The sequence below is a fragment of the Rhopalosiphum maidis genome, chromosome 3 (genome assembly GCF_003676215.2).
Source record: "Rhopalosiphum maidis isolate BTI-1 chromosome 3, ASM367621v3, whole genome shotgun sequence".
Taxonomy (NCBI): Eukaryota; Metazoa; Arthropoda; class Insecta; order Hemiptera; family Aphididae; genus Rhopalosiphum; species Rhopalosiphum maidis.
In genome coordinates this window covers 28,562,021-28,588,069 of record NC_040879.1, presented here as the reverse complement: position 1 = coordinate 28,588,069, position 26,049 = coordinate 28,562,021, and the positions used below count along the sequence as shown (strand labels likewise).

Sequence of the window (26,049 nt, the reverse complement as noted above, 5' to 3'; positions counted from 1 at the left end):
TCAACAAACAAACAGAGTTTCAAAACTTTATTAGTGTATTAATATGAAAATGAATAATCCTGGTGTCAGTTAAATTATATTAAAAAACTTATGACAGGATATGTAGGTATAGTGTTAAACTCGATTTAATGATTTAATTGAATCATCATTGTTAACAATTTAATAATTTATTTACTATTTTATCTATACCATTTATTGAATTTTAGTATACTAATTTATAGCTATACTCGGTTTACTGACCAATAATTTATTTAAAACCATACGTAAGTTATTTTTGGTACACTGAATTTTTCAACGTTGAAGCACTCGTTATTAAATGTAAGTAAAAATCTTGAACGAACAATATTAGAAATCATGTGATTATTTTAGCATTATTATTAGAATACGGAAAAGGATAAGTTCGTGTGGTGAAATATTTTACATGAGTAAAAAATAAAAACATTTAAAAAAAAAAAAGTTGCGTTCGAGTGTTATGTTAAGCGTATATGTGTATTTTTCTGATTACTCCGTATAGTTTCTATCGCTGAATTCATTCATTTTTTACGTGAAAAAATAGTGCCTTGAATACAGGCCCAGGGTAATGAGTGCGTTTTAATAATGAATACACGTGTTTGTTTTCTGTTCACCGGACACAGGGTCAAGTGGTCCAGGGAAATGTGAAAAGCGGCGTGATTATGAATCAAAAGGACCTGGCACTTCAAAACGTCAAGAGACAGCAGGCGGGAAACTATTCGTGTTTGGCTAGCAACGTGGAGGGAGACGGCGAGAGCAACGTCGTCCGGCTAACAGTCATGTGTAAGGGCAATTTATGATAATACTTACGAATATAATATTATATATGGTATACGGGAAAATAAGGGACTAGTTGAAACCAACTAACCGCAATTTTCTTATATTCAGACTGCTTGCACGAATCATAATAATATAATAATAGATTTATTTATTACGATTTATATTGGTCCTAAAATAATAATAATTGCGATTATTTTCTTGATAGTTGGCCAAGCTATTTTTGAAACTTCTTGATTTTTCCATTATATAGTCAGCAAATAGTATTTGATGATCGTTTAGAACTACCTTGGACTACCTATACTTTTACACAATATAACAATTTATTACTTTACAACTAATGTATCTTAAGCTCGTTTAATAAAATCGATACAAGTTGACCCAATAATACGTCGCATGACTTAATAAAAATAGCATTTAAATTATATTAACCACGCAATTTTTAATATGGTACACACGTTGAAAATAATTCAAAATAAAATGATTATTACGGCGCATACAGTTCGCTTTACGCACCGTTCACAACACGTTTTAGTCGATTACGAGTATGTAGCGAAATTGCCTACCGACTGTCCCGTATTAGACAGTTGTCGTTTATGTAATCTGATAAACACGCAGTTTATCCGCTGTGGTTCTAACATTAAAGGAAAAGTGCTTTAATGAAACTTTGTACGCATTATCAGCACATACATAGTACATAATATGTCCGACACAAAACATCAATTTTATATGTACTCATATACGTGTAAAAAAAACTTTTGAAACTTTTAAATGTAAGGTGTTTTCTTAAATTAAATAATATTGGGCAATTTATTACAATAATAAGATATTATCTATGAAATAATATTAATTGGATATCCGGATATCGTATATTATCAATATTATTATTAAAGTCAAAATCACTCTATATACAATAGATTACAAACAATATTAGTGCATTTCAGTTATTATAAAATTAAATTGAATAAACTTTTTCACCTGTATATTTAACAATCAATATCCTATTATTTCACGTTGAAAAATTATACCATTCATAATAAACTTAAACATTTTCTAATTAACTCAATCTGTGTTGGTTTATATAAATTTATATACGTATATTCTACGATTTGAACATTGCAATTATTTATCCTAATACATTGTTATCGAATTATAACAAACTATTATACTTTATCCTCTTGGAATTAGTTTTCAATTTTGTGAGCTTTTATTTTACGATTGCACTCAATTTTAATTATTTCAAATATTATCAAGTTCACTTTAACTTTCATAACATTTTTTAGGGTATTATACACTTTATCATAGTTTGAAATTGAATGTAAACAAAAACAAATCATAAAATTGCCATACTATAAATTAATTTAATTGTTGATACACAATATACATAAATAATATATACAAATGTATTTTTTTGATTGGTTTTATGCTTATTAAAATTATAATTTATATTGATATATTTTATGAATATCTCAAAAATTAAACGCAAATTACTTGAAAACATAAAAGCAGGATTAAAAATGTACTATTCAATTTTGAAATTAATATTATAATTAGATAATAAAGAAAATTAAATTTTATTTGAAAAAAATGTATTGTACCAAGTAAAATTAATTATTAAACAGGCACTATAACTATGACTAGTATCAAGTAAATAGATAAGTCGGAGTGCATAAAAATAAAAAATAAATTTGATTACATTTAATTTATTAAGATTTACATTATATAAATATATATGTGTGTGCATAATATACTTCACTTTGTAATACAAAAATAGAACTTTACAATGATATTGCAAAACATAACTGTGTATGGTGTTTTAATAAATTGTCATCAGTCAAAAAAAAACTTTTCAATAATTAATATTAACTAGTTTACTAAAGCGTGTTCTATGGTTATATTCATAGTACTTGTATTCTACTTATATTTTATTTAAAGTACAAACAGCTTTAACAAAATATAGTTTTTAATGTACCTATTGATACCTATAAGATGATTTGAAAAAAAAATACATGATATTTAATGAATAATTAATTTAAAAAAATTGTATAATTAAAAAAAATAATAATTGTTAATAAAAATTATACGTTATTACAACGAATGAACATTTTCGGATAAAAATTTGTTTGGCATTTCAATATGAAAATCTATATATTATGTTGAATACGGATTAACCCAGTTGTATTATTTCCATATAATTATACGAATGCTGATGTGTAATATATACATATATACCTACTATGTATATGATGAATTTGACTTAGGTATACTTCATTAGCTTTATAAATCAATAATATATTTTGTGATTTTTACACTCCTAATGTAAAATTATTAACAATAAATAAAATCTAAGTTGTTTAATTACTGTCATATTTTAAACAGTAAAATTTTTAGAAATTATTTAAATTTAGAATATCATGAATCATGATATATTATGTATAATGATGACATTGTTTTCGGGCGGTCCGCAGACAAACCGGTATGCAGGCACAACCAAAAACTGACGTATGGCGTTGCCCGAAACGAGAACACGGAAATTGTGTGCGAAGTGGACGCGTATCCGGCGCCGGACATTTTCAAGTGGACGTTTAATCGGACGGGTGGCGTGGCGTCCGAAATGGGCAGCAACGAGGTGATCCAACACGCTAGGTCGAGTGGCGTCGAAACCGGAAATGGCAATGGTGGTTTGTCATCCGGCAAACGTGGCAGACTATCGTCGGTGCTCACGTACAGTCCTTCGGTTATGGGAATGGGCGGCGGTGGAGGAGGCAACGGAAATGGAGGCAACGTTGGGGACAACGATTACGGAACTGTCACTTGCCGCGCTTCGAACACCGCCGGACAGCAAATAGAGCCTTGCGTTTTCCACGTGATCGCAGCCGGTGAGTGCCCACAATAATAATTATTACAATAAAAATAAAATATCGTCGATGATGATACTGATAATGTGTGTTGCATGTGTGTATGCGAATTGCATATCAATATATGATTCACTTTCCGATAGGCGCATTTGCTATAATAAAGGTGAATTCAGTAGAATTAAAAATTATATTAATTTTAGACCTTAACCCGGGTAAACACCTGACAAAATCAGGGTTGACTATTTTGTAAAATGTCAAAAGTTTTTTAACTGCGCTTTAGTAATATTTTTTAATGTGATTGAAATTTTTCTTTTCCCGACTTTAAGGTACAAACTCAGCATTTTTGATAAACTCACTGTGTTATTTTCAGAATATAAAAAGCTTTAGTTTTCCTGAGATGGTTTTTTTTCATTATTATTAAACCTTCTCGACAATGTTGGCATTCTTTACATTATTGAACGTGCCGACTTAACGCACGTCTACTTATTAGTAGCAACGTCAAAATTATAATATCATTTGTGAATTGATAATGTATTTATAAACACGAATAATTGAGAGGTAGTATTCTAACAGATAATAGATAAGTTTAATGGATTACACTTGATTAGAAACTTCGTTAGTTTACAATGAACGAATGATATAATAATAATATCATAGTTTATCGCTTACTACAACGTTCGTCTATTGTAATACGTAAATTGAAATCAAAATGATTATATATCGCGAGTAGTTATGGATTAAAATGTGATTTCCATATTAACTTTAACTGTTACACGTATCATTGAATCTGGTACGATTGATTCGTTATTTTCTATTTACCATGCGTTTTATAGCAAAATTAGGACTCGAAATTCGCGTTCGCATAACACATTTACACGTGGCATAGGCTAAACGAATTAAAAAACATTAAAACGCAACGGTCAATTACGTTTTTCGCTAATAACTATACTGCTGCAGTCGCATCGCGTCGGGTACAATGAAATTCGTAATCATTCGCTGCATTTACGTACAGGGATTAGACGTAGGCATTCAGCAAACGATGTGCATTTAAATACTCTGCGTTTTGGAGAGGGAATTTCGAGTAGCTTTACAATCATTACCATCGAATTTTTTCCGTTTATTTCTTTTCAGCTCGGTGGTTTACGTTTAACAATGCCCCGGATGATAATAATAATAACGGACGTAATATTATTATTATTATTATGATTATTATTATTTCAGAGTATGAATGCATGAGTAAGGCTCATAAACGTTTCAAACCTGTTATCACATTTACGTAATATTATTGTGCACTTACGTTGAATTATAGTGCACACAATAAGATTTTTAATATTTTATTTTCCAGATAATTCGACTAATACTTTGTATACAATTGAATGTACACGTAAAAAATTACAGAATGTTGTATATAACAATTATTTCAAATTTATTTCAATGTACATAATTAAGACCCAAGTATATTATAATTGTTATAATAGTATGTCTTGCCAATTTAAACCACTACTTTATAAATGTTAAATTTATAGCAATATGAAAATATTGTCATAATAATTTGTCGTAGGCTACACCAGAGAGTAGAATACAACTGCGTTTGATATATAATATGTATATATTATATATACTAACGACTCACCTATTCCATAAAATAAATATTTATTTTTGTGCAATTTTGCTAAAATGAACGAATTTTAGAACTACTTATACCTAACTATAACAAAATCAACATATTCAATTTAGAGCAGCCAATTCCATAGTGTTTACTCGCACTTTAGAAATCATATCCATAGGGATTTAAATTGAAATTAATAATTTGGAAATTTTTCTAAATATTCTAGTAATACGCCACGGTATTATATATTTAGTTTTATTTCGTTTAGTTTGACCAGACTAACCACATTATGACGTATTCAAACTTCAATTACTAGCTAGTGTACATCGTAATAAATTTAAAATAACGAAAATATATATTTTTTCAATTAATTATATTACATTTCAAAGAAATATTTATTTTCAATAACTGATGTCGAGTTCAGCTAATCATATGTATAGCTTTATAGGTATGTATTTTATACACGATACTTAACCATATTTAATTAATTTGAACAATGATATTTAATTATGACCTTATGCGACAAATTATTCAACGATAAAACAACAATCTATTAATTCTTTGAAACATTGTTTGTTTATTTTTCTAAGCTGTTGATCGACATACATTTTATTTTATAATTAGTTTTAAAATTATATAATTATAAATTCGACAACGTTGGATCCTATTTAGTATGCAATCGAGTCGTATTTGAGGGGTTCTTTTGTAGTCGGGCAAATATACGAAATCGTGTTCCCAAAAAGGTAATTCGTACGCAATCGGGTCGTGCCCACCCAAAAGATATTTGTATTTTGCTGAAAGACTAGACCCTATGCGACTGGGCTGCCCGTTTAGAATTCCTAATAATATATTTATTTTTCCAGTCGGCCGGCTGATTGCAGGCTCGTCGCGCGCACGAAAACGGGATTGTTTAGGACTGTTAGAAATGATTATTTATATTATAATTAGATTAAATTACGGTTTTTCTATTCGCGGTCGTTAATTATTTCGTTCTTTTGTCGTTTTTTTTTTTCCCGGTTCGCAGTGAGACCTGACCCGCCATTCAACTGCACTTCCGGTGACCGGACGCTGTTCTCGGTGCACGTGTGGTGCACTCAAGGGTTCGATGGTGGAGTCGCACAGCGCTTCGCCCTGGAGGCGTACGACTCGGCTGGCCGCGCTGACGGAGGCCCGTCCGGCCTGGACGACGGGTACGGCGGGCCCGCGGTGGCCGCCGACGGACCGGCGCCACCGATGTTGGCCAACCTGACGGCCGACCGGCCGGACTTTACGCTCCGACAGCTGTCGCCGTCGGTCGGGCTCCGGTTGGCCGTGTACGCGTACAACTCGCGCGGCACCAGCGACCGCACGTGGCTTACCGCCTACACACTCAACTCGGCCGACAAGCAAACTACTTCCGGTACGTATAGCGCGATGATGATCGCTCAAATGATAGTGTTGTGCTATTGTCAGCCGTTCGCAGCGTGTTGACGTCGAGCGATTTTTCATTTCCGACAACTGTTTGATTGGCGTGTACGATACGCGCCGTTATATTATTATTATTATTATTACTATGCCATCGTGATATAAATAAACTATAATATTGTCGTCAGGTTAATTTACTGTACTTATCCAATTTAAATATAAATGCCATATTTGCTATAATCGTTCAAAGTTTTGACGAGCACTGCTTTCTAGTTTAGAATATCAAAATAAATAAATAAAATGATTATATTATTATGTCGGTGGTAAAACTTAAAAGTAAATTATAAATCTAAAAATATAACTATGTAGGGCGATAGCATAAAAGATTTAAAAGATTTTATATGTTTGAAAAAAATCTAACATTAATAAGTGAGTTGGTACACTTCGAGTTACATAAAAACTTTTTTACGAAATCAGAAATAATAAATATGTAAGTGGTTAAATTGATAGGTAATGTATACGTTACAGCGACAAAAACTTTGTGGTAAATATTTTAATGGAAATTAAAGTTGCATAACTACCATATACAATATTATGATGGAAAAAAATAAAATTATGTTTAGATAAGCCCAATTTATTTACCTATTGTATTTACAATTTACATAATAATATAATTATAGCGTTATATTCCAATTTAATAATAATTGTCTTAATATTTCTAGTGAGTCTGTTATAATTGTTGTATAATTGTATAGATTAGAGCTATATAGGTATCTATAATTTTTATTTTTAAGTTATGGGCAATTTGTTTTAACCATTTAAACGATTGATTTTTAATGTTTCGCAGTTATGAAGGCATTAACACTACAGGGAAAACATAATTACCAACAAAAATGATATATTTAATTTTAATTTATACATACCTTAATCACTATGTATTATACAAAAAAAATTCAAAAAATTCAAAATAATCAAAAACGCTAGACAAATAATGAAATAACCGTAAATGAAACGACTTTAATAAAAGATTCGTTTCTCAACTACATAATATTATGTAATAATTGTTATAAAACTTTATTTGTATTTCATTATTTAAATTAATATAAGTGTATACACTTAAAACATAACTATAAGCCAATATAATTACAAAAACAATTCTAATTAACGTTTATGTAAATTGGTAATTCGAATTCCGTATATTTCATCTGGGTATCGTAATAATTAATAAGCAACTTGATTGACTGGTAATATAATGTCTGGACTTGGTTTGTTTTTGATACTTTTAACAAAACAAACCCTTATATTATGTCATAAAATACATTTTTTTTAACCAACCTTCCGTTTAGTGACCACACGCGTGTCGTAGCTGTAGTTGTATATCTTGTTATTTTACGGTCGTTATACCACGTTAATGATTATTATGGTTGTAAACACCATAGATGCATTCACCTCGGTGATATAATGTATACAACTGCAGCCCAAGCATTTTAATATTATATACCTCTGTCAGTGTTCTACGAGTCTCTGAAGAACTGAAGACTATACGTATATACAATGTAGTGTAAAGATATAATATTATATTGTCATAACCATTAACGTGTATTATGTTTCCATAACTGTTTACTGTGAGCTTTGGTTAAATTATGTTTCTTTCACGATCTTATACGAACTACGTACTCGTTAAATTACCTTCATGCCTACACAAGACAAAACAATTTTGAAAATAAATGGTGAAAATTAAAAAATTAATTAAATGTATTGTTTTTTTTTCTTCTATTGCTCAATTGTACATAAAATAAATTCATATTTATATAATATTATATAACTTTTATACATACATACTATATAGTATAATATGTAATTTATAGTATATATATATATATATACTTATATAAAATTAATGAAAAATAGAAGCCTGTAAAATACTTATTTTTTATACGACAAAATCACTTAAAAATATTTCCCCTTCCATTTTCTCTGGGGCAACTGATATTTTAATTTTTTTTTTCTCTCCACACGGCGCTTTTTAGATGAACGTATTATATTGTATATATTAAATTTACGTTCACTGATTTGCATGTATATAGGCCTTGCTGAGATATAAACTTATTCATGCATAAGTTAATAAAGTTTATTTTTTTTCAATATTAACAATTCTATTGTTTTGATTAAATGAGTTAAATACACAGCAATACCTCAAAATATACATTTTGTTTTTTTATAACAATACCAATAACATAATATATCTTGAAGTTAAATAAAATGGATAAATATATATACATAATATTTCTACGATAATCTGTTGTTTCCATTATTTATACAATTTATAAAATATAATAAAACAAATCCCTTCTTATTTTGCATATCTAGTTACCCTTTTTTAGAGTACCTAATTTCAAGTGTGTGTACTGATGCAGTTGTGGCGAGAAAACACTTTTGCAAAAGGTAGCAAGACACTATTATACTTACTTTCCCTTCCACTACTCGTTATCGTGGTCAGTTTGAGAGTAAAGATACATTAGAGTTATAAAGTGTAAATCCCGCGGGGTCTTGTTAAATTATCCTTTTGTGTAGTACTCGTTATCGTGATCACCAAAAGGAGAAGTAAATAAGCTTTTTTACAGATGTCAATATTTACTCATTTGACGATTTGGGAATTGGAAACCGAAAAATATCTGTTATATCTGTTATGTAGTCAATCTTTTGCGTCGCGTATACGGCAGTACTCGTAATAATATGTAACTTATCATTAAATATTTTTTCTTTTATTTTATTGATTCTTAAAAAAACTGTTTTAGTAATTTCTTAAATCTTATTTTAAGAGAGAATTTAAATTTTAATAGACTTTACATATATTATCTAGTGTCTTATTATATAGATACTGGTATGAATTTTTTTCTTGGAAATACCCATCAATTTACATTACTATAAAGATAATATACAATTATTTGTATCTAAAATTTTAAAATGAACCTATCTTTGTGACACTCGACATTCTCTAGAAATGTACTTTTATATTAGAAGTTTTGAGTTCTTAATACATGCAATTACTATAAAAAAAATAGTTTCCCATAAAACTATAAAATAAGATTTGAATAAAGTTGTATTATAAGTATGCTAATACAAACCAAACGACAACGATAAACCTAACATATTCTTATATTATTTAAAGTTTAAAATAGGTATATATATTATCCATGTAAAAGTTGTAAGCATTTGATTATATTTCTTTATGATAATATCCACTTATTTTTTTATTTTTTAATAATCTGTCTTATTAGTTTTATTTTTTATGTTTAACTTGTTTTCACAATATTATTCTTTAATGTGGTTAGTTATTACTCTATTTTAAACAAAAAATAAAATACAAGTTTTGATAAAAAAATACTTTTAGGTGCACTATATTAAACAACGACTAATTGTTAATTGTCATCTTTTAATTTAATATAATATTTTACGTATTATATACTTATATACATTGATATTAGAATAACATTTTAATAGACGTTTAAAATATATAATATTAATAAATATATTAATTTACATAAGTAATATAAGGCATATATTATATATTGATATAATCAATAGCAAAATCTAGATCGATAAATGTATAATTTCAACAATAGTATTGTATCAAATTTAAAAAATAAAAATATTATATTATAATATATTATCTTATAATACTATATTTTAGAAACCAAATCATTCATGAATATTTTTATTAGTATTTTATGTAAATACCTAATATATAACTATAGAAGCTAAAGTTAAACGCAAAAAAAAAAATTCCTGAAAACAAATTATATTTACAAGACATTACTAAATTTTAAATAAAATTGAGTTAATTTTGTGTTATAATTGTTATAAATACATAAAAAGTCATAACCACAAGTGATAACCTAAAGCCAATAATTAAATATTCATATAAAAAAAAATTCATTGTTTTCAGATAGAAAACCTAACCAAACCTAATGGTTTACGTGATTTGCTCGTGAGGGTGTAAAATGTAAACACTATAAATATTAAATAGTAATAATATAAAAATATAATTCAATAGGTGAATAATTGAAAAATGTATAAACCTACAGTAATGCGTACTACCTGTACGTACATATTACACATATACCTACAGGTCAGCTCAAAATGTATAATAATTAATATTATGTCATATTTACTATAATAGGGGTTCTCATAATGAGGTTTATTTAGAGGGTAGAATTTACTTGTGAACGCTAGGAGCGTTGTTTTATTCAAATTTACGGATTTGTATACATTAAATTTGCAATCCACTAACGCATAAATTTGTCATTCGATAAGAAAATGTTTAGATTATTCGCGCAATATCACCCAACTCCGCCGTGTAATTTCCTCTGGGGGCAAACGTGTGTATTTCAAAATTCAAAAACTTTTACGGTTAACCTATTTTTGATAGTCGGATTTATGGTAGGTATATTATATTTGACGATCGTTTGAATTCGTTTCGCGATAAGGTGTTCATATCATAACAGCATCGATAATATTCTGATGGACACCGAGTATTGTTATAGAGCGGAATCCTGTATTAACAAAAATTAATAATATATATTTAATTAGTCCATGTGACTGTTGTAAAATTTTAAACTCAGCCAGTGTTGAACAAATATTTATATTGTCGGTAGCCTAAGATTTAGATCCCAATTATTTAATTTGTCTATAAGTGACGTACGAATTGGTTCCGTTGAATTTTAATAATTATATAAAGAAAAATAAATAAATAAAGCTCACACTTCTAATTTTGAAGGCTGATTGGAAAATAAAACCAATCTTGTGTATAATTAGACTTACATTATTGAAAGAGCGTTAAACCTGCTACTTTAGTAAATCATATAAGAATTACTTATGGACTTCCGACCTCCTTTTGACATCATTGCCTCTTTCACGACATCGGTTACCGACGTTACCGTGATCGGGTATTCAGGTTGCTATAATGAAAATTAATTGAACTTAACCCAAACGTCACTTAAGTTTTCTTTTTAAGGTCAGTACCGTACACAGTCATATAAATAATATTGTTTAATTTTGGTTTAACAGGTTCGTCTGCGGTGGGAGCCGGTGGCAACGACCATTTCCGGCTGACGCCAGTAGTCGCCGGCCTTTTGGCCGTCACCATTGTGTCAGCCGTAGCCGCAGCTGCGGTGATGTGCGCGCTCCGTGTGCGATCCCGACGGCACCGGAACCAGCGCCGGCAGGACTTATGCGGGGCCGGAACCGGTAGCATTATGGGTGGAGGTGTTGGTGGTGGGGCTGCCGTCATCGCCGTGTGCAAGCAGAAAGCGGACGACGACGACGACGAGTACGCGGCGGCGGCATTAGACCCAGACAAAAATCCAGACCTGATCCCACCGACGAAAATCAAAAGTGCGTTCAGCAGAAAATTTCCATTTACGTATTTTATTCTTAACGCGTTAGTCGTAAACCATATTATAGTCGTGTTAAAATGTACATCCGATTAGCCATTAGGGTACCATCGAAAATATATTATTAACAAGACAAACGATAATACTATAATAGATTATTAGTACAAAAAAGTATATTACTATTTATTTATTGACAATTAAAGTATAACCATATTTAAATCTATATTAATTCTTAACATTTTTTAAATGATTATATTATAAAGTTTTCTTATAAATATAGTAAAACGCTTTTTTTCTAGTGCATTATATAGATGTTTAAAATATTTTGTGATATTTTTAGTCACTATTCGTTAGTAAACAAATTAATTAAATTATCTACCAATTTCTTCGTCGTTTTTGATTTATGCTATCAATGAGTATGTGTACGTACCTAGGTATAAAAGTAATTTAAAAATATTATAATGTATCGATTATATTTGTTGATATATTTACTAATGTCGTTCTTTGAATCCCAAAAAAACAAATGGAATATTATTAAATATTTCAATATAAACTGTGCACCGATGCACCAGTAAAATGTAAATGCAGTAGCCCCGCATTGGTTTTCAAGTTTTTAAAATCGGATTTCACCTTAGTCACATTGAGTGACCGCTTTACCGATTAATAATGACGTTTTATTGTATGTCGTTATCGGTATTCCACTGTTTCAAAAAAATTATATACCTATGTTTATATATATTTACCGGTGCCCTTTATAATAACGTTTCGAATTTTTACACGCTTAAACGACTCACTGGTCAACTGAACAAAGTCATTATACGTGTAAAAAATTTGAAACATTATTATAAAAAGCACTGGTAGCTACATAATATATATACATATATATATATATATATTTTAAATTGAGAAAAACCGATAACAACATACTACAGTACCTATATAGGTACATGGTATATTTTACTAGACGTAACGATATATTTCCGCCAAGTGATCCCGAAACGATTTTATTTTCCTACATAACATGTATATGAAAATTAAATTCCGTTAGCAATCCAAAAAACGACGTACAGCATGATAATGTATTGCAAACAATGCATTAAAAATATTATTATTATATTGTTGTCAGTGAGCCTATCTATAAATATGTTACGCTGCGCATGCTTACCGTGTGAAATTATTTGTTTGAAAATAACACTATTTTTGTTGATAACCATTATATAGAAATAACTAGAATATATTTTGATCTAGGCGGAAGCAGAGGAAATATCGGATACCGCGTTGTCCAGCAACAGTCGATGATGGGATTAAATGACGACGATGATGAAAACTTGAATGCTGCCGAATCATCAGACGATGAACGATCCGGTTACCCGACACTTCCGGTCGACGGTATTGGCTCGCGCCCATCCGCCGGTTCACTGCGACACGTGAGTCCACAGTGCATTTTATTTATTATAATATTTATTATTACAATATAGTAATAACAACTTTTAAAAATCTAAATTTAAGATATGTACTGTCTATATATGTCACACTCACGTATTGTGTAATCGTTATTTTCACGAAATTTATTTCTGTTTCACTCATTCCTTTTCGTCATTGCGTATATTAAGCGGTTCTTAAGTTTATGCAATGGACACACATTCTATCCGTTGCATGAAATGGAAACAATAATTTTAAATTTAGTGTATTTTTTTTTTTTTTTTTTAATGTCTGCACTATACGAAAAACTTTTTGTGAAATGGTTATAGGAAAATTCAAAGTAGCATTGTGCAATTATAACAAAATAATAATATAGTAATATTAAAATGTAAATTTAATGTGCTAGTATTACAAGTAACACATTCATGACATGATTAAATTATTAAGTAACGGATGACCAAACTCAGCTCGGGTTCAGTTGCTCAAAAATTACATGTTTCTTTGATAATATTTCATAATATAACATGTATAATTCAACTTGCGTTGTGCAAGTGATGCGTTACGCGCGGTAAGCTTTTTTACCACTGATCTCTTTGTTCTTGTGATTCTTCAGCTCTCCTATTACTATCTCGTAATCGATCAACCGTAAATAGTTGTCCACGTTCTCCAGTTTTCTCATATTATTTTCTGTGTTTGTCAATTATTTCGTTTAGTTCCTCGTGTAAATCTCGTGACTGAGATTAGTTGTGTTTCCGTATTACTACCTGCAATCTAATCATACATTCATTCTTAGCACTTCGAATGAATCTTGAAGTCTATGACTGGTTTTTACTGATTTTTACTGTAGTGATTCTTTTTCTGATTTCTTATTATTTCTTGACAATATTTCGTCGCTTAGAAGGGCAAATACCGCATATGCGTGGTATTTTAACAATGCGATATGCACTTTTTGAAAAAACCTTTCTTGGGAATTGATCCGCAGTTACTAATAACAATATAACAAATTCATAATTTATTTTATTTTTATTTGCGTGAATTCAATTTCTAAAAGAATCCTGGGAACCGTTTTCCCGAAAGTATTATGTGCACATGTCTGTTAATGGAATATATTTTTATAACAAGTCATATTCGTATTGCAATTGCATTTCTGCATAGCAACACTATTTCCCAAATATTTTGGTATATTATTTTATTATAAATGACAATTAAGTGCAAGTGCTATTTTCTGATAATCATCTTATGAAAAGTTATCGATATAACTGGTATAAATTAAAAACAAAAATTACACTAAGTGTAAATTAACAGTTACCATCTCACGAATTGGATATACATTTTGTGCCCAATGTGCCCACTATATGAAAATAAAAATATAAATCTTTATTATAATCAAATTTTTCCTAATGAATATCTATTTTATTAAAAGTTACATTGCACTACGTGAATGTAATATATGTATATAAAGTAAATATTATACATTCAAGTATATTAATACTCAAAGGCCAATGTAAATAATTATAACACTATGTAATAAATTACTTATTAATTGATATGATATCATCAACCTATACATAATATATTATAATCGCGATCATTATAAATAAGTTAACCAAAATGAAAATAAAAATTATATTCTACGAAATCAGGTGTTCTCTCAGTCTTCTGACTACTTAAAATATTAAAATTTATTATTTTATTTACGATACTATACTATGTTATTTTAACATCATCAATTTGTGTTTATAAAATAAACCTTAACGAATAATACATTTATACAATTATTTGTATTTATAGTATACATTTTTATAGTGAACATCAAATTATTATTTGTCCATCTATTTATTCTCTTTATACATGTTCTCCGGTACCTACAATTTTACCTAAACAAATATTATAAATTATGATGAAATATTATGTTTTGATTTTTTTCATATAATTAACCACGCATGAAATGAGCTGGAATGAGCATAAATCAATAATAATCCAATTAAAAAAAAAAAAACCTGACTTTTTTTAATATATTCCATAACGTATAGTTTTACTTGGATGATAAAAATGTTAATTCTATCATTTATATTAATCGGAAAAACCATTTTCGGGTAAACCACTATCCACTTAGTTAATCACAAATTTGTACAACCGTTAATAATTGGTTGGTAAAACTTAAGTTAGATAAACATTTCGGGTACCCATAAGCTGAGAAGTTTGTGTTATATACATTACCTTAAATCCTGAAACACTCTTCAAGTGATTAAAGCAAATCTATTATCACATCTTTTACCTATACACAAAATAGATAATCAATTCTGCTTCCCATTATTCAGTGTAATCAATTTTGTGAAATGAAATCAAGTGATTTAATCTAATAAATTGAAAACCTTCACACATTTCCTGTATTAAAATAAATTTTAATTGGCAATTAGTATTTGCAAATTAAAATATTGCGAGCCCAGTTTAAGATTTTTTAATATTAAATTACATCGTTTTAAAATATTATGCATTCATTATATTTTAAATAAAAATTCAACACAAATGCTCAACATTGAATAAAATATTACAATATTATGTTTAAAAATAAAACGATTTCAACATAAAAATGTTGAACGTATTATAATATTTTGTATTTAAATCAAATGTTACAAAAATTAAAAATCAACTATAAAAGTTTTGAACAATTTGTATTGTTCATACTCTTATATTATTTTATAACTCGATCAATTATTTATAATACAAATATTATAAATATGTGTTTAAAATTTAAATGTTACTGAATAAATAATATAATATTCGTAACAATAAAGATGTTTCGATTAAGATTATGCACATAATATAATTCATGTATTGATTAAATAAAAATGGGAGAAAAAATGTTTGGGATAATTTATTTTTCGATTAATTTAAAAATTGCTTAATATTTATTACAGGCCGCTACATCAGTTGGCCCAGGTTATAGCAATAACGGCTATAGGCCTGAACAACATATGTCGACAACCATAGCGGTATCGTCCCGATTACCACCTTACCATCATCGGGAAATCGTTACAGTCCGAACTCCATTGATGTCTAGCCAACAAGAAAGCTGCGTTTAAATATATTATTATAAACGTGTAATTCGTATTAAAATTTTATTTTATGTAATGTATACATAAAATACATAGTCCTATAGTCCTAATTATTATTACTATCATTATTATTATTATAAATATTACCCAATATTATTATTATTAATTGTATTATGAATATATTTTGTTAATAACTTCCTAAATGTATATTAAACAACAATTTTTCCACTGTTAATATTTCCCTTGGACGTTTCTAACATTTGTACTCATCTAAGTGTTTGTCATTTTAAGCTCTCCTAGATAAATTCTACATAATATAATAATTTCAGTCTATCTCCATTGGCTTTTGAACTAGGTACTCCATAACTCAATTTTTAACTTTTTTTTATCTGAATTTATTAAGAACGATTGAAATTTGATACAACTACAATTATATTATTACTGTTATATGTTTCTTCTTTAATATTATCACATAAAATACTAAATAATAGTAATATTTCTGATATTCGATTATATTAATGATATGTATTATGTCAAATCTCGTATAGAAATCGTACCACATAAATATAATAATAAATGTGGGATGTTTTAAGAATACAAAATTGTTGCGCTTAGCGTTACGCACCAGCTAGGACATAGTGTAATAGTTCCGTTAAATTCATGCTGATTTAATTGCGTTACAATTATTATCAAAAACGTGTGTAATTCAACAATTATTATTTCTACAAGTATCTGTTATAAACGAGAAACCAATCTTGGAAACGTCCTTCATAATACTATTTTATGGGTCGAGCGTGAGGTGACTAGACGAATTCCTTACGTCTTCGTTTTCATATTTAATTAAGTCAAATTTAATCAAACCCTAAAAAACTGTATGATAATAATATCTATATTATAATATCCATAGTGAGTAATCTATCAAATTACCAACACTGCTGGTTTTTGCTGGATGACAGTTGTTAAGTGTTATAATTTTTGTAAAAAATGAGTTTCAAATTATATGTGTTTAAATTTATTATATTAATGGCTAAGTAATAATATTGTTGTTGTTTGTATTTATTAAGTTGGAAACAATTATTGAAGTAAAGTTATCATTGATTCGCACACCAGCGACATCGTTAGTCTACTAAGAAATAAGGTATGACGTTTTAAAAAAAAATGTGAATAAATTTTTTATTATTATTAATATAAATAAAATTCTATTTAATGTAAATATTTAATAATTAATAATTAATATCGGTATCAATAATAATAACGAGTTACCCGTAGTAATTATTGATTTATATAATAGTTTAATTATATACCTAAACAAAATATTAATGAAGATACTGATATATTATAATACATTTTTACATTAAAAACACACACGACTTTTTTAAATTTTTATTTTATATTTTAAGTAACTAGATTTGTAAAACATATTTTTATTTTATCAATTTATTATTAATATTATTATTATCATTTATTAGTTATCTAGTTATTTTTTATTTAATTTATATAAAACATAAGAAATTACTACTATTCTTTTATATTATAAACATTTTTTTTTTCGTACATTTTATCAAGTAAATTAAAATTCGTATATTATATAATGTTTGATAAAAACAATTTTGTTCAATTACTAATAAATTATTTAGTAACACTATTTTATCTTAGAATTTAGTTTTTCAACTGAGTTTATAATTACTACTACAGTTTTGTTTTTGTTTTTTCAATTTCGTATCAAAACTTTATTATTATATATTATTTATTAGTTTATTCTTTTCCGACTTTCGGTTTATTTATACTTTAACGTACTATATAATTATAATATGTTTATATATAGTTAAAATAATCTTTTTACTATCATGTATCAACGCATAAATAAAATAATTAACATTTAAATTATAATATGTAGCAATATTTTTAAGTTTTTAATAGTTCTATGTTCATTATTTAAAAAAAATATTAACATAAGTAATTAGAAAAAATTGTTTTATTCACGTTGTCGCTACTTATATAATATAATTAATTATAAGTCAATAAATGTAATCGTATTCGCACACACAAGATGCCAACTCTGTTTAGAAGTTAATGCTATTTTCTTTCGATTAAAATTAATGTATTCGATCGAAATTTAATTTACAATTACCTACTATCCGTGTGTGTTTATATACAATATAATGTGTAATATACATTTAATAATAATATATACTTCTATCATATCTATTTAGAATTATGCATAATATAATAAATACATAAATATATCGATCAAAATTTGTTCGTTTTGTCCTAAGGACGGTTATTAATATTATTAAAACTATTATTATTACTATAATTAATTAATTATTATTACCGAGTAAGTGTGTAAATTGTGTTTGATTATTATTCATTCGTTACAAAATTGTTTTACAAAAATATACATGTGACAATTTTTTCTTCATATCTTGTTTTTGTTTTTATTTTCGTATTTACGAAATTATTATTCATTTATATATGATCCTCTCACTTTGTTTAAAGCACAATTAACAAAATAATAAGTTTAATGAGAGAAAATTATAAATGAAAGTAACCTAAATATCTTATATACATATATATCACTGTATTGAATATATTATTATAATTACATTGATATTTGATAAGAACTTGAAATCTAAAATATCAAAAAATATAATCATTATCAATTGTAGTTAAAAAAAATAGTTTTCCTGCCAATCCAAATTCTTCCCCTACAGATTAGGAATCAATGATTTTAATTTTCAACGACGATTAAAAATACACATTTCTCGCTTTCTATTTGTTCAACATATATAGGCTATTTTATCTACTAATTATATACCTAATATAATATTAATTGTTTTACTTAAATATTGTCGTTTTCCACATTTTAAGAATATATCTTCTATTGTTTATTAAAACTCGTCTATCTATTTACCTTCTATATTTTTTATGTTTACATTTAAATTGCAATCTATTTGTCAAGTTCTCAGTTAAGATTAGGTTAGTAAATAATTTAATTAAACGTTTTTTTTTCCCTTAATCAAATTGCTCTTGAGTTATCGATAATATTATTAATAGTGGAAAGTAATAAAATAAAAAATAATATATTTATTACATGTTATGTAACTTTAACTTTTTTTTAAATTACCGAAGCTCAAAAATAATTTATACTTCTATCACTTCGTCATTAAATAAGTTAAATTAATTTAAAAATTATTTAGCTTTGACTAAATTAAAAATATTTATCGTCCTAAACTACATAGCTACAAGAAAAGCAACATATAGTTAAACTTAACTAGAAAAGTAGAAAACATTAATTAAGAGCTCGTTTTATTTTTAAATATTATTTGTGCTTTAGATGTCAAACAATTAAACTATTTTTATTGACAATATTGGTATAAAAATAAGCCACTTGATCTAAAAAATCACTAAATTTATAAATTATGTCAGCAACAAAAAATAGTGGTCAATTTTTTCTTCAAATTATACACATAAGATAAAAAGTACACGACACATTGAAAAACTGTAAAAACACGTATGTATACCATTCTTCATTGGTTGAGAGTACCTATGTGACTATGTATACTGTTTATGATACCTATTTTGAAATACATAAATCGAATTTAAACATTTCTAAGATTAGTCACAAAATTAAACTAAAACTTTAACACTACATTTTAAACGTAGCTAAATTATTTAAAAAAACTATGTATCGAAATAAAAATATAAAAAAAATAGTTAAAAAAATGATACTCAGCCTAAACATTTTAATATTTTAAACTATTCACATGAATATTTTCTTTTACACATTTCATAATAGAAAATACTCACAAATTATAGATTTTATAGATTTCTTAAAATAGAAAATCAATTATCCAGTGGAATAAAGCTTAATTATAATTAAGTATTGTTAAATATTTTTATTTTTTCAGTGGTGACGTCCATTTTATATCAGTTTTATGTATTTTTTTACTTTAATTTCAAAACCATTTAAAAGTTTTCCTTCCGATTTAAGTTTAAAAACTCACTGTTAAATTTGTGGTTTTTTTTATATAAGAGCTAATCAAAACTAAAATTAGTATAAACACATTACTTAAGTAATTAATTTGATAATGATGTATATTTAAGGATAACTAAGTATTTCCCTAATTAGACTATAGAGTTAACCTAAAATGAAAGACGCTAGGGACTATTTTACTGAGAAGCAGCGCATAATGGATTAATTCGGTAAGTACTCATCGTCGTATCCATCGATTTTCCAATGATGAGATTATAATATCGACTCTTTTTTATTGAAAAATGTTTAGGCGAAACTAAATTGAATGTAATACTGCGATATAAAATATTTAAATTTTTCAAACGTAAGCCAACTAGAATATTGGTTATTGGATATTCATGAAGCAAATTAAACATATATTATATCATTATTCTGCACTTTATTGCCTCATTGAAATGCATCTGAAAAATGAAAAATCATCACCGACCTTTGCTTGGTATCCCCATGAACGTGTTCAACCACCACCAAGGCCGAGGACAACATTAAAAAAACAACATGATTTGACAACTCAATTCGTAATTTTCAATGGGATTATCATAGCTAATGTCGATTTTCCGTGGTCATGGTTGTGTCCGTGAATTTCCGGTAAGTTTTGATCAATACTATTTATATGACACTACAGACCAAAAATAAAACAGTTATTGTAATAATATGTAACAGATTGATCGATAACGCATTCTCGTATACTTAAAGTGATATCTTAATAGAACAAATAAAAATATTTTAGTTTTTATAACGCGTAAAATTAAAATAAATAAGAACAGTTTTGTTTATTAATTATTTTAGTTCAAATCTAAATAAAAATGTTCTCGAATCTTTCATTCAAAGAGCGACAATACATATTAAAAGAATTTCCAGAACTATCGCCAAATTTAATAAAACGTTATGAAAAAACCTTTACTAGGTAAAATTTATTTAATTATTTCATATTATGATTCATGACATTTATAATTAGTACCTTATTGTTTATTATTTATATTGCTGGACTATTGTCGCATGTTAATTTTATTTATTTCTACTATAAATATTAGCATAGTTACTTAATAGTCTCAATAGTATTTTCACTTCAATTTTCTGTTATAATTAACACAATGAATGTTATCATATTTTTATTTGTAATATTTGTTTAACTATCTTGCACATTACTTATTATTTATTATTCACAGAAACTCATATTTCTTATTAATTTTTGTGTTTTTTTTTTATATTGTTATAATTCAAACTAATCGTGTAGAGCTTTTAAATAAAATATAAAATAGTGCATTGGGAACATAGAAACACGGATAAAAATATTCTTGAATAATATTTAATGAATACTAACAATTATTAATACTGTTAATGCTAACAATAATTGTTAAATAATTTTATTTTCATAACTATTTACGGCTTTTTCAACCATTTTTTAAAAGGTTATGCATTATAAAATTACAATTTTAAACTAATATCATTAAATAATTAAATTGCACTAAAATTAAAATTTAAGATAAATAGTGATAATTTAAAGTATGAAATGTTTTAAACGTGTATATTTCATGTCGATTAATAACACAAATTAATAGTTTAACAGCCGGTTCACGTAATTTGTGTGCAATTACTGTAATTTCTTAAACAGTATCATATAACAGAAAATCAATATGATTTGATTTATTCGAGTTAATATAATAGTAACTTCAGTTTGCTTAAAAGTCGCATACTTTTTCATGATAATTATAATTAGATATGACACGGACAATGATGGATATTTGGACGTGGAAGACCTCAAAGGTATGATGATGGTACGTGGTGTTCCATGGACTCACTCAGCGATTGTACGGCTTATCAAAGACGCAGATGAAGATGGTGATGGAAAACTGAGTTTTCGTGAGGTTAGTGTGATGATTATCATTATTCAATATTTACATATTTTGTATGTATTTCTGCAATTGATAGGCTTTTTGTTAATTTTTTGAGTAATAACATAATCTAATTTCTAATTTCTAATTATTTATTCGTGTTACGGAAAAAAATGATTAGTTCAAATCAATATTTAAATATGAAACACTTCTTTTAGAAAGAATCTTACACATTATTATCATTTTAGATTCTGAATTAGGCGATAAATAACTTATGTATATAATATGTAGTTAGTTATATTCGTTTTACATTATATAAATTTTTTGAGTATCTAACCCCACCTTTAGAAGCAGAAAAAAATTTTAATTTTCAACATTGGGGGGTGAAGATTTCTGTTAAAAACATTTTTTAGTTCGTTTTTGAAGACCCAATACAAAAATTATATTATATTTTTAAAAAAAATCAATAAAAACTAAAAAATAAAATAACAATATAACGGTAATATTATGAACACCAGTTTTTGATAAAATCGATGTTATTGTTTTTTGTTCATATATTATAGTAATTTAATATATTCGACGTTTTTGTCTATAAAGTAGTTAATTCTACCAGATAACCAATTGAAAAATCAATAACTTTTAACTATAAAAATACTATAAAATATTTTTAGAAATAGATACTGGCAATCGTCTCTGCTCGGAATCACCATTATTTGTATGCAATGGATATTCACTGAATTCAAATTTAATTTAAAATGTGAAACTGTTTTAAAAAAAAAAACTAAAAAAAAAAATAGTTAAATAAATTAAATATTTTTTTCCAAAATTTTAAATAATTATCTAAAGAAAAAATATTACATATTTATTTGTAAATATAATATTTGATGTTAGTTTAAAAAAAAAAAATATATATATCAAAAAGGAATTTCAAATCGTATGGTAAAAAAGAGTAGATATACAATATACATAAATGTATTAATATATATATATATATAACTGCAATTTAAGTCCAATACAATCTGCACCATAGCTACTCAAATTCAGGAGAATGCTGTCTACGCTTGTAAAAAAAATAATAATTTATTTTCAACAATAATAATGTTAATCATAATAACTTGTACTGAAATTATTGTTCTCTAGACAATGAGAATTATGTAAACCACGTATTACGAAACCACCCCGATTTTTTTCTAATTGTGTTATGCATTGTCTTCTTAGAGTCTTAACAATGTCTTCAATTATAAGCTAATGCCACATCATTTATTCTAAAACAACGAATTTTTCTTCTATTTATTTTTCTACGTTGTTTTACTTATAGGTTATTATTATGTGCTTACGAAGAAATAATATCTCGCAAATAGCATTTTAGTTCATATTTTAATAAATTCTATTGTTGATAGCAATGATGACGATTATATTAATATCTACAAATATATATTTAAGCATACGATATAAATATGCTGAATATTTGTGAAAATAAACACAAACTAATTTTAAAATATTTCAAGTTGATTTATTCCATACATTTGATAATAATATAATTATAGTTGCTTAAAAAACATTTTTAATACAATTATTAATCCTCTTGGTTGTTAAAACTAAGTGCTAAAATATAACTATTGAAATTCGAAACCTTTTTCCATGTGACATAGTTAATATTGTATTAACTGAGGAATATCGAATGGCTTTTTTGAAATTAATAACCGAGTATGAAAGCTGACATAGATATTCCAATTTGTCGGTATGTTGTCAACAGCCTAATTCAACACGCGTCAAAGTATAACAAAATAATATTCGAAATTTCGTACGACAATTAGATTATATTTTGTGTTATATCATGACTGTAGGTATAAACAGTTTTTACCCACGCACAAAGTTGAAAGTGGTTGATACGGAAAAATAATATATCATCGCGATGCCTGTATATTATAATGCACGCGCGGCCATATCCCATTATAGAAAGAAAAAAAACCGCTGAAACGCTTCTCCCTAGGAGGTTGGGACGGGATATTGCCATACTTATGCAATATATTATCACGTTGACACGTGAAATCGGAAAAGATGCGGACGATATGAAACTGTTTTAAACTCTTAGGATTCTCGGAATTCCGTATGGGGGTGCGTAAGAAAATTGTTTGTAGGTTAATGCGTTAAATTAAATATTATAATTAAATATTTTAATCGCTTTGTGTAAACGGTTGAGTGCGCGACCGCGCTGGATGATGTCGTCCTGTGTAGGGTTTCAGAATACTTCGTATGCGACGTGATTATATTTGAAATAGTTTCCGCGGCCGGAAATTATTATCACACTACCCGATGCCGAAATTGGTAAGACTATTAATAATAGTCTCGCTCTGTACATCGTCATCCTCGAAGTTGGCCAAAAATTTCACAAGTGTCATAATAAATATACCCTCTCGTTAGACGCCGGAACGTTTCTTGTAAACATGCGCGAGGACGAGTGTAATATTGTTGACCACTTCGACATTGTTTCTACGGTTCTGTTTCTGCGCGAGTGATTCGCGAGACATGTATGCCCCCGAAATCATTATCGTGACGTGTATGCTCAAAGTAGTCTTAGTTATCAAAATGTATATTATTCGTCCCGATAATAACCAATCGATAATATCTCACTAGGCAACGAGCACGAATATGCTTTTGTACTCGTATGGGAAAAAGGTCTTTGTGAAAGGTGTACGTGATTTTCTTTGAAGTCATAGGTAAACGTTTACATTAAATATCTTGCATATTATCCCACACATATTATTAAAATTACGATACGTTTTATACACATTTACCAAAAACGTATTTTTCCTCTGCATATATGTGTGTTTATTTGTCTTTATTACTATTAATAATTAATAATATTATACGTATTTCGCAGTTTCTGATAACGCAACGCAAAAACGTGGAATGGGCCCGCCGAGTGTTGTGCGCCCTGCCTGAAATCGACGTCGGCCGTGTGGGCGTCAAAGGGGCTAAGAAATATTTCGAAGCTAAACAGCCGTCGCCCATAGCGGGAAATCGCAAGAACATGTCATACTAAAAAAAAAAAATAGACAATCATTGCACATACACAATATTACAAAGTGTCTCGAAGTGATTATCCTTTTCAATAACTTATTTATTTATTTATTTTTTGATTATTCATTATAAAATAATATCATAACTTACTATTATTTACTACCTATTATAAAGAGCCACGATTATTATTGTTATAGACCATAATATATTAAAATGGTTTTTGATTTACTTGAACTCGTTTTTTTTTTTTTTTTTGTGTGGGTTTTTTTTCAATTCGAGACGACCAATGCTCATGTAAATATTTTGAAAATTTCTATAATGGTTTTAAATGAGGATTAAAAAAATAAATGGCTACATGATTCGCTGTATAAATCAATTATTGTTATTTATAATTTTAAAATGTTAAAAACACAAAGAATATTGTGCATTAATGTGAATAAGATAAATGTTTATGAAATAGTAATATTACAAATAATCATATTATTTAGACTACAAGTGTCTTATTTCATTATTCACAACAATACCGATCATATTACATCAATATAATATATTTTATAATATTTATACATAGTACTTGTATAAATAAAATATAATATTACGGTAGTTTACGGGATATTTTA

At 27.4% G+C, this 26,049-nt stretch overlaps 2 protein-coding genes across 2 annotated transcripts in view; both read left to right on the top strand.

The window, feature by feature from the left end:
- The window catches only part of LOC113556860, a 503,097-nt gene extending 485,305 nt beyond the window's left edge, over nt 1–17,792 (top strand). The window contains exons 9-14 of the mRNA XM_026962058.1: nt 636–795; nt 3,258–3,668; nt 6,281–6,655; nt 11,731–12,057; nt 13,305–13,483; nt 16,400–17,792. Of these exons, the coding sequence (XP_026817859.1) occupies nt 636–795; nt 3,258–3,668; nt 6,281–6,655; nt 11,731–12,057; nt 13,305–13,483; nt 16,400–16,564 (1,617 nt within the window). The 3' untranslated portion in view covers nt 16,565–17,792. The remainder of the gene's footprint in view (nt 1–635; nt 796–3,257; nt 3,669–6,280; nt 6,656–11,730; nt 12,058–13,304; nt 13,484–16,399) is intronic.
- Nucleotides 17,793–21,250: 3,458 nt separating this feature from the next.
- On the top strand, nt 21,251–25,597 carry LOC113558935 (EF-hand domain-containing protein D2 homolog). The gene is made up of 3 exons (XM_026964526.1): nt 21,251–21,477; nt 22,291–22,438; nt 25,290–25,597. The coding sequence occupies exons 1-3, from the start codon at nt 21,377–21,379 to the stop codon at nt 25,449–25,451; spliced, it is 411 nt and encodes a 136-aa protein (XP_026820327.1). The 5' UTR covers nt 21,251–21,376; the 3' UTR covers nt 25,452–25,597.
- The last annotated feature ends 452 nt before the right edge of the window (nt 25,598–26,049 follow it).

Coding starts and splice junctions, on each gene's coding strand:
- LOC113558935 (XM_026964526.1), top strand. CDS start 21,377: ATGTTCTCGAATCTTTCATTCAAAGAGCGACAATACATATTAAAAGAA. Junction 21,478..22,290: donor TATGAAAAAACCTTTACTAG/GTAAAATTTATT, acceptor AATTATAATTAG/ATATGACACGGACAATGATG. Junction 22,439..25,289: donor GAAAACTGAGTTTTCGTGAG/GTTAGTGTGATG, acceptor CGTATTTCGCAG/TTTCTGATAACGCAACGCAA.